Source organism: Phoenix dactylifera, chromosome 8 (genome assembly GCF_051530095.1).
Source record: "Phoenix dactylifera cultivar Ajwa chromosome 8, Ajwa_hap1_PhDact_Kaust_v1.1, whole genome shotgun sequence".
Taxonomy (NCBI): Eukaryota; Viridiplantae; Streptophyta; class Magnoliopsida; order Arecales; family Arecaceae; genus Phoenix; species Phoenix dactylifera.
This window is the reverse complement of record NC_143197.1, coordinates 32,726,658-32,736,322: the sequence shown is the minus strand read 5'-3', so window position 1 is coordinate 32,736,322 and position 9,665 is coordinate 32,726,658. Positions and strand designations below refer to the sequence as shown.

At 40.5% G+C, this 9,665-nt stretch overlaps 1 protein-coding gene across 1 annotated transcript; it reads left to right on the top strand.

Moving 5' to 3' along the window:
- The first annotated feature begins 499 nt into the window (after window positions 1-499).
- On the top strand, window positions 500-5,731 carry LOC103704115 (BEL1-like homeodomain protein 9). Its single transcript, XM_089925141.1, has 5 exons — window positions 500-1,467; window positions 3,446-3,819; window positions 4,389-4,449; window positions 4,818-5,492; window positions 5,573-5,731. The coding sequence occupies exons 1-4, from the start codon at window positions 817-819 to the stop codon at window positions 5,334-5,336; spliced, it is 1,605 nt and encodes a 534-aa protein (XP_089781267.1). The 5' UTR covers window positions 500-816; the 3' UTR covers window positions 5,337-5,492; window positions 5,573-5,731.
- Window positions 5,732-9,665: the final 3,934 nt, after the last annotated feature.

Here is a 9,665-nt window from a genome sequence, read left to right as displayed (position 1 = left end):
GATTTCTAACCGCCTTTCTTTTAGAATAAAAAATATATTTTATATTTAATTATTTATTTTAAAAATAAAAATAGTTTTTTATATAAAAAATATATAGCAAAGAAAAATTATGAAAAACATTTATTTTCATTGGTTGGAAATTATAGAATTTTTTTTGAAAAATATTTTTAAACTTTTAAATGGGATAGAATTTCTTTCTTTTTTTATTAAAAGCTTAACAAATATTTTATAGTATGCCGCTTTAGCTTCTCAAAAAAAATGTTTTGATAACTTTTTTTTATAAATTAAATATTTTTTATTAAATTAACAGGAAAATGCCTGAGTGTGAAATTAGAGAAGCAAAGAGAATGGTGCACGGCACTTACGACTTTTTTTCAAGTAATTTTTCTGAGTTACCGTTGCATTACTCGGCTCTTTGTAGCATCATTTATAATTAAACAATATCTTAACTAACTAGGAGCAGAAACCATGAAATGCACTGTAACTGAGAGAATCTAGCAACCGGCACAAGTTAGCCACCGCCAGGACTGTTCCTTCCAAAAAAAACAATGCTCCACCCCAACCCCTTTTCTCCGTCCATCAACTTTCTCCACTTTAAATTCTTATCATAACCTGATTCCCCCAATCCCCATACCCCTATCGCTTTCACTGCTCACGCTTCCCCCTCACTTTCTTGCCCCCTTTGCAGAAAGGAAGAGCGAAAGAAAAAGAAGCGGAAGTGACGGACAGCCCTTCTCTCCACCTTCACTCTCTCCAGCGTTTTAAAGCAGAGAAAGAGGAGTGGACGAATACGACCCAAAACGAAGAAACAACAAGATGTCGTCGGCGGCGAAGGGCTACGGCGGCGGTGACGGAGAAGCGGAGCAGCTGCTCTACCACTACCACCATCAGACGTACCACGTGCCTCAATACAGCCGGCGAGAGAAGCTCCGGTTCCCACCGGAGGAATCCCCGCCGCCTACCTCCTTCTTCTTCCACCACGATCCCAACTCTCTCACCACCTTCCTCCCATCCTCCTCCTCCTCCTCCTCCTTGTCCTACTACTCTCCAAACCCTAGCGATACTTTCTCTCCAACCACCCAATTTTCGGGCCATCAGGGCTTCTCCTTGTCCCTTGCCTCCTCCCCTTCTTCTTCCAAGCCTCCTCCGCCTTCTTTGCCCCACCTCCAGTTCACCGCCGGGCCCGCGCCGAGGCCGGCGGGGCCCTTCACTGGCTACGCCGCCGTCCTGAACCGGTCCCGGTTCCTCGAGCCCGCCCGGCAAATTCTAGAGGAGATTTGCGACGCAGGACGTCGACAAGGACTAAGTGGTGGTGGCGGGGGAATGCTCCTCGATGCCGATCCGCCGGAGCTTTCGTCGTTGGATCATCATAAGATGGAGGGGTTGGCTGGAGGAGAGGTAGAGGGCCGGATCTCGGGGACCGAGCAGCAGTGGAAGAAAACGAGACTCGTGTCCATGCTTGACGAGGTGGGAGTCTAGCTCTTGAAACAACTTCGCCTGCTTTCTTGGATTTTTGTTCTTTTATTTTTCTGTTCTCTATTCATATGAAAGGACTTGCTTTGTCTCAGTTCTCTCATCCATTTATGCCATCTTCTCGAGGCGTTGCATATATTCATAAACAATGGCTGTGTTCTTTCATGTCAGAAGATTTTGGTTGCAACTCGTGGAATCTTGTTACTGTTAAGAGATCATGGTCATGTCGTGAACTTATGGCATGGTTATAGCTATCATTACTTGATATAATCTTTGCTTGCTTATTTTGAAGATGGAAGATTTTTATCTTTTATGGTGTCGGTGATGCTACTGCTCAGCCCAAGCATAGTTCTTTCAGATCAATGAAGTATTTCTTATCTGTGACTGTTTGTCTTACTCCTGTTCTCCTACTTTTGATTTGTTTAAGCTAGGGCTGATTTGATATTCCTGAAATCAGGCCATGATTTTGCGAGAACCTGTAAATGCTGGTCAGTAGCTTTAGGTTATTTTTCTTGAAAAAGAATGCTCTTGTTAATTAGCTAGCATTAGTCGTGATAATCTTTTTCTTTGTTAGATTAGTGGTGGTAATCTTTACCAGGAGCTTGATATTATGATATTCCCATATGATTAGAAGGAATATGTCCAGCTTGTTTTGTAAGAGAAAACAAATTGAGATGAACGTGTTTGCTACTCATTATGGAATGAGTATCATGTCATGGGCGAAATTTCAGCGACAGTTTTTATATCGTCAAAAAAACTCCACTCATAATTGTGCCACATCTGGAAAATTCGGGTTGAATTTGTGATGTGAAGTGTCTAAAAAAGTTGAGAGAAGTGCATTTAATTTACTCAATTTTTTCACAGGCTTAAATGTTGCTTCATGAGGTAGACTTTGACATATATATTGCAGTTACCAAAGTGTTTTCTGCGACTCATTTATTTCTGAGATGATTCTACCTTTTTAATGCTCTACTCATCAATGAATTGCGTTCGGCAATTATCATTAATTGAGTTAGTTTGTTCATATAATTAGCTTTGCTCTTTTAATATGAAGAATGACATAGTATTTGACCTCGCGAGCTGCGGGAATTCTTCATGCACCTGTGCAGAAGCTTATTCTTTTGCGTTTGATGACCTTTGAATTGCTTAGCAAGCATTCCAAATTTCATAAGCTTCTCATGTTTATGTTACAACTGTATGACCTTTAACTTGTGGTGTGGGTATCATCATGGTATTTAACATTTTCGCTAACATAAACGGTAGACTGACTGTATGGCTGATCTGCATTGGAAGGGCAAACTTCAAGGATTTTGTGATATGCTTTTCATCTGTTATCATGAAAACATCTAGAAACTTGGCGGTTCTTCATACTGTCAGCTGCGGAACGCAGTCTCAAGTAAATTTGATAGCAACTCACCCAGATTTCTTGCAGAATATTTGCTTGATGCAATTTTAAGCTATAGAGCAGTCTGCCATAAAATCAATAACCCTATTTTGCAGCTAAGGGTACTTCCATTATTCTTTGTAGTCGAAGATCATGCAACTGAGAGATGAAAGATCTGAACTTATCTATAATTTGAAAAGTCTACAATAAGGTAGAAAGATAACAAAAATTTGATAAATCTATGTCTCCAGGGAACAATTGTAAGCCAAAATGTCTTATTGAAATGCAATCTGCTGCACATCCTTAGTGGATCTTAAATGATTTCTTTAAATTTGTTCATTTCTTTGGTCCTTCCCAGGTTATCTATTTTCTGGAAATAATCATCATGTGGGTTCTTTTTTCCTTGTTGAGTTAACTAGACTTGCATTCAGAATTATATTAATTCTTTATTAAATTGCAGCTCTATTGGATTTGATTACAACTCAAGAAGCAGTTTACTGTATTAAAATAGTTCATGCAAGCTATTTTGTGGTCCTACTGTCATTTCTTTGTTTCCTTTTGTAATTTACCCCATTGATTCTATTGTAGGTCTATAGAAAATACAAGCAATATTATCAACAGGTGCAAGCTGTCATCACATCATTTGAATCTGTGGCGGGCTTGAGGATTGCAGCTCCGTATGCCTCCATGGCCCTCAGAACCATGTTGAAGCACTTCAGGTGCCTCAAAAAAAAAATATCTAATCAACTAAGTTACGCAAACAAGGTTCTTAGGTCGACAGAAGGCCTCAGTAGAGAAGAGAGCTCAAGCTTTGGCCTCATTAGTTGTGGTGTTGGTCTCCAAAGAGCACCAAACGACTCTGGCACTTTTGGTCCGGCAAATATTTGGCGGCCTCAACGAGGACTTCCTGAACGTGCGGTGTCCGTCCTTCGTGCATGGCTATTTGAACACTTCTTGCACCCGTAAGTTTCTAAACTCCTGGAACTGGTTCTGAAATATAGCTGAGAGCAACACCTTAGAGGTGGGCTTCTTCCTTCTTCGTTGGTTTATGGTTTGAAAATTTTTTGCTCGTCATGGTTGAATATATTTATGATATCAACATTTGGAGAGGACACATTCTTCTTGCGTCAACATTTTTATTGAGATACAGTCCGATGGAGGATTTTTCACTTATTATGTGCTATAGATGCGATCATGTGAATATAGTATAGTATCTTTGAGTATGACAATATGATAAGGCATTGTTTAGTAGATATTGCGAAAAATCAGTGGGAGTATCTATGTTTTGGGTTGTTTTATATTATCAATAAAAAAGAAAAAAACATATTAGCTTATTTGCTTTGCTGATGTAACCATGCTCGCCTTCCATATTTTTTCTTCAAAAATCCAGTGCCTTGCTTCTGAACCACAAGGCAATAAAATGAGCGGCAAATAAATGGTTAGATTTATTTTGCTCAAAACTTTCGTTCTGTGCTTGTCTTTTCGAGATATAAGCATGCATCCATTGATATGTTCCATTACTGTTTTCTAGGTATCCGACCGACACCGACAAGCAAATGTTGGCTAAACAAACAGGTCTAACAAGAAACCAGGTACGTAAAATCTACATTCATGCTAAATTTACTTCATTGTGAATCGATGTTGTTCAAATACTCGAGCATGGCTCTTCTTGTCTGATTGAATGAGGACTTTTTGTTGGAGAAATTGCCACTGGCAGTATGGCTGTTGCATATTACCCTATAATCACGATATGACTAAAAAGTAGGACCCGATTGACTCCTACGAGGGGAAAAAACCGACATTTTTAATAGCACCAAACTTTTCTCTCCTCTTACATGGATGATATGCCCCCTTTTTTTGCCTGATATACCCCAATTTGCCTTGAATGGACTGCCTTTACGCTTGTTCATCCTTACAGTTTTACAATATCTTGTACCAATCACATATTTGATTCAAACAGGTCTCAAACTGGTTTATCAATGCAAGAGTAAGACTTTGGAAGCCAATGATCGAAGAAATACACACTCTCGACATGCGACAACTGCATAGAGCCCCAGCAGCTGATAGAAACCGTAAAACCGAAGAGCAAACTCAGGTTCCATCAGCATCTGTTGCACCTCCGTCCAGTTCTCAACCTCTCTATGCCAGCAGCAGCCAAAAGAATCAAAATCCATCCACGGAACTCTTTCAAGATGACCTCACCCACATATCCAGCCACATCCGAGAATCCTGGAACTTTGTCTATGATGATTTATCCGGCCATCAGCACGGAATGGATGTCGCTGGTGGTGCGAAGGGTGATGTTTCTCTCACTCTGGGCCTCCACCAAAACAATGGTGTTTGCTTAGCAGAGCCGCTTCCTATGAATGTCGTTCGCCGTTTTGGCCTTGAAGACTACAGTGATCCTTATGTCATGGGTGCATTTGAGGGACAAGATCGACACTTCGGAAAGGATACCTGGCGGGCACTTCCTTCATGATTTGTCGGATGAAGTGCTCACGAAGTTTACAAAAACTGAAGCAGCTGATGATGAGCTATCATGTTAACATCAATGTACCCAACATCTCATCCGGACTCTGTGTGACATGAATTTCCAATCAGAAATTTGGAAGGTGGTTCTTCATGAAGTGTCGAGGTATGTAGATCTATTTGTTTTTCCCTACGTGTTATATATATTCTTCTATAGACACTCGCCAACTTTATTTTTATGTACAGAACGACAGTGCAAGTTGGCCAAGTTGCCGTTTGAGATGGCTGGGAATAGTTGCTGATTGGAATACAGAAAACAATGATGGTCTACCTTGATTGTAGAGCATGAGCTGTGTACATTAATTGACCTGCTAGCTTAGGCTGCAAGTAAATCATTTTAACAAATGCTTGTGTTTAGCTGGCTAGAATTATGGATTGGAACGTAGGAGCCCATTTGCCCCATCTAGGGGATGCAGGCTAGGCTGTGAAATGGAGTTTCGTGCTTGTGTCCAGCCAAGACGGATCTCGGATGGATTATAGGAGCTAAGTTGTAGTCTTCACTGAAACCCATGTCAAACGGATCTATCGTTGATATTGGTGTCTCTTTTAATTTAGTTCTTCCGAGCAGTCGGAATTTAATACTCCGTGGGGCGAGCATTTAAAGTCCTTTAATCGCTAAGTTGTATGGAAAAAAATCCATTACTCTAAGCCCTGTTTGATATTATTAATCTGCGGCAGGGCTGCGTCGACGTCAGTGTTATTTAATGGGGATAATGGGGCAAATTGGTGTGGGAGAAGGTAGATGCAGCGGATCCTGGCTTCTGAGTTGCGCCAAGAGCAAATATTTTGGACAATTTCGTGGCCAACGTGTAGCCGTCTCGGAAATGACATGCTCCGTGAGGAACGGGTGCCTTTCTTGGAAATGACAGCACTGTTCGTGATGTAACTAAGGAATGGGACTCATAGATGTAGCTTTTTTTTTTTTTTTTTTTCAATCCTCTCTCATTGTGCCCATGGCTTTTTCCGGACGCTGTCAGCGCTTCCACCGCGGCCTATATTTATCTGGCACTTTTAGTCCTCGTTACAGTTAGGCGACAGACTGCAGCCACCAAGATTTAGAATAAGAACTGCTATAATATGGTTATAATAATAATTGGAAAAAGAAAAGGATAATGAGCGTTATAACTAGTTTGTACTTTGTAAATGGACGTATTTAGAAAATGAGAATTTCACTCGTATCCAACGGGGTATCCGCGCTCGGGGCAGATGGAGGAGTCCATCTGTACCTAAATTCGCCACTGGCTTCTCTCACTCGTGGCAAGACTTTTGATCGTAAGCAGAAGCAGGGCTGGTAGTCTGCCACGGTTAATCCAATGTAGAAGTATGTGTTTTGAGATTGGTGGAGAGGTTTTTCAAGTGTGGAATTAGATGTACAGTCGTTACCTTCTGCTTTAGTTATACTGCGAATTAACGTTATAGACCATGTTATGCTTGCTTGGTACGACATGCTCTCATTTTTTTTTAAATACTTTTTTTTTGTATTTGATCATGGTTTAGATTGATCAAAAAGTAGCTAGATTCTTTTTCATGCCGAGAATTTTAAATTTGTTGAGTGATTTATAGGAATGAAATTATAAAAAGAAATGAAGGATGCGATTTATGTAATTTGGTCAAGAACGATGTTGATACAATGTGGTAAAAGAATGAATCAAATGACAAGAGAGGGTTAGAATCATAAGTCATTTCTGCTCGCTTTCTTTACAATAAAAAAATATTCATTATCAACTTCACTGATCATCCGAGCTTGACGACAGCAAATAAGTTGAACCATTAATTTATGGTTTCCTTGGTGTTTTTGCTAAAATAGATTAGACCTTCATTATGAGTCTCTTGATATTTATGTGAGTGTATGTTGAATCTTCGACGAAATTAAAATTGCATTTATTGGTGGTTGGAAGACCTCACCGTCAAGAGATTTTGGATTCCAAAAATTTTAGGAAGGGATCATCAAACCATGTACTTCATAGAATTGCAGTACGAAAGAAAATCACATAGATAGTGGCATTGAATGAAAAGAAGCTCTTTAGATATGTATTATTATACGCCATATTTTGGATTGTGCCAATTGAACATGGTCGAGACTAACTTGATATAAGGAAAAAAAAAAGGAAAAACGAGAAAACTTATTAGACATCACTCAAACAGCTATTCGATTTGCCGCATGAAACAATACTCTAATCGGTGAGTCAAGTAGATCATTTATCATAAATCAGTAAAGTTTTTTAATACATAATACAAGCTTTTTATGGTGACAAGTTATTTGTGAAAAGAGAGTGTTTGTTATACAATCATATACAACAGCAATATTTGTGAGGCCCAACTCTTGGCGGACCAAGTCCATAAATGGTCTATTTTTGAGACGACCCAAGCCCCTAGAGGAAGAGAAAAAGAAAAAGAACTCAGTTGAGTGCATACCTAGCTAGAATGTGCCTAGCTAGAGGAAGACTCCTAATGGGAGACTTCTTCCCTGATTGACTCTTAATTAGACTCAAAATCTTAGAGGCAGTCGAACGCTAGGAAAAACCTAGCTCCCACCTCTATTTAACGGCCTCACTCCCTCCTTCAAGTCTCACCATCGAATCACTACTAGCCATAATAGATTTCATGGTGGAAATCCCTCGATTTCATCGGCGATCTTCTTGCCAACCCGATCACAAAAGCTTGATGAAGATGAGGTAAGTGCCCCTACTCTTCTTTCATCCACCATCTATAAGGTTTCCGGCAAACAATCACTGAAATTAAGCTGAGCACTAGACCCTTATTTTTTGCCACACTTTAGATCCTATTTTCTTAGTTTTTCACACCGATTGCTTGCGGCCTTTGGTCTTCACCACCATCCAAGCCTAGGTTTCTCCTTCTTTTTCTGATTCTTAGCCAAATCATTTGACTCTATTCAGTCCTTTTTCTTAGACCGATTCCATGCTTGTTTTACGCTAGTCGTTGCCACCGTCACCATGCAACATTCACCAGAAGCCAAACTTTGACTAATAGCTCACCGCCACCACTATCGAGCCACTGCACCTCTTCCTCTAATTTTTTTAAGGGCACATTTTTTTTTCTTCTTTTCTCTCCCCTCTCTTCTTTCTATTTCTCTCTCTATAGGAATCTACGGACCCTACTAAAGAGTCCTAACCTCCTCTGTGGACCTCTGGTCAACCCTCAATGAAGAGGTTCTGAACAGTCCTAATGGTGCCCTTGCCAGCCACCACTAGACTCCATCAACAATCTCTATTGAGCTATCTCTACCCTAGCATGACTCTTGGTTTATAGTTTGACCGGTTAGATTGCCTAAATTAGACAGCCCAGGCTGTCAAACTCCCAAATCAACATTATGAATAGCACAGAGTCTCCCAAAATTTGCCGGCGAAGAAGGTTTTGCTGCACTCGGCAATTCTAAACTATAACATTCATAAAGAAGAAATAACAACAAATTCCTCGGCAATTCCTTCAACCACTTGAGTGCCTGCCTCAAAAGATTGCCCCTCGTCAATCTTTGCTGCCTCAGAAGAAGGATGGGAAGATATCTCCTGGCCTTATAAAGCATCTTCCTTCTCGTTGGTGTGAACTTGAACTCCCGATCATCCTTCGTATGAACTTTGTTTTAGCTTTGCCAAGAACCGTCTCCTGCAGCTTCAAATAAGAGACTATAACCAGGAGAGGCCCAATGTATTTGGGGGCCTAAGGTTGTTTTGTCTTTGAGGCATTTCTGCAGTGGGCCAATCTAAAGCTAACTCACACAGGAACCTTTTTCCTTTTCATTTTGTCTTTGAGCCCTTTCCTGCGGTGGGCCTTCTTTGGGCCGGGGCCTTAGACGACCACCTCAATTGCCTAAGAGTTGGGCCGGCTCTGTCTATGATGCTTGCCCATGGTTGGAGGCTGGGATCCATTCGGAGATGCGCCTGAACGAGGAAGATGGAGACATCACACTCCTCTCTGAGGATGAGCTAGCGACTCTTGCTGACATGTGCATCCCTAATTTTTGCCTGCCGTTTTGCTCCAGAAGTGATTATTGGTTAGACTAGATTCACTATTTACCTGATGCACCAATCCAACCATGGAGCAACACACATGCATTTCGTACATGTTGCTCCAGTAGATTTGGTTCAACAAAAAACAAAATTATACCGGTGCCATTTAATTTTGACTTTTCCCATACTAGTCCTCCTCCGTTTGTTCCAAGTTTCCTACTTCATTAAGTCTCCATAGTTTCTATGGATGAATCACAATCTTGGTAAACTTCTGGTTGCTTTCCAAGTTTATGACCCAACCATGTTAAATC

Bases quoted from the DNA above. Each gene is read 5' to 3' on its own strand.
- LOC103704115 (XM_089925141.1), top strand. From the start codon at position 817: ATGTCGTCGGCGGCGAAGGGCTACGGCGGCGGTGACGGAGAAGCGGAG. The intron at 1,468-3,445 runs GTGGGAGTCTAG...ATTCTATTGTAG, and splicing joins TCGTGTCCATGCTTGACGAG to GTCTATAGAAAATACAAGCA. The intron at 3,820-4,388 runs GTAAGTTTCTAA...ACTGTTTTCTAG, and splicing joins TTTGAACACTTCTTGCACCC to GTATCCGACCGACACCGACA.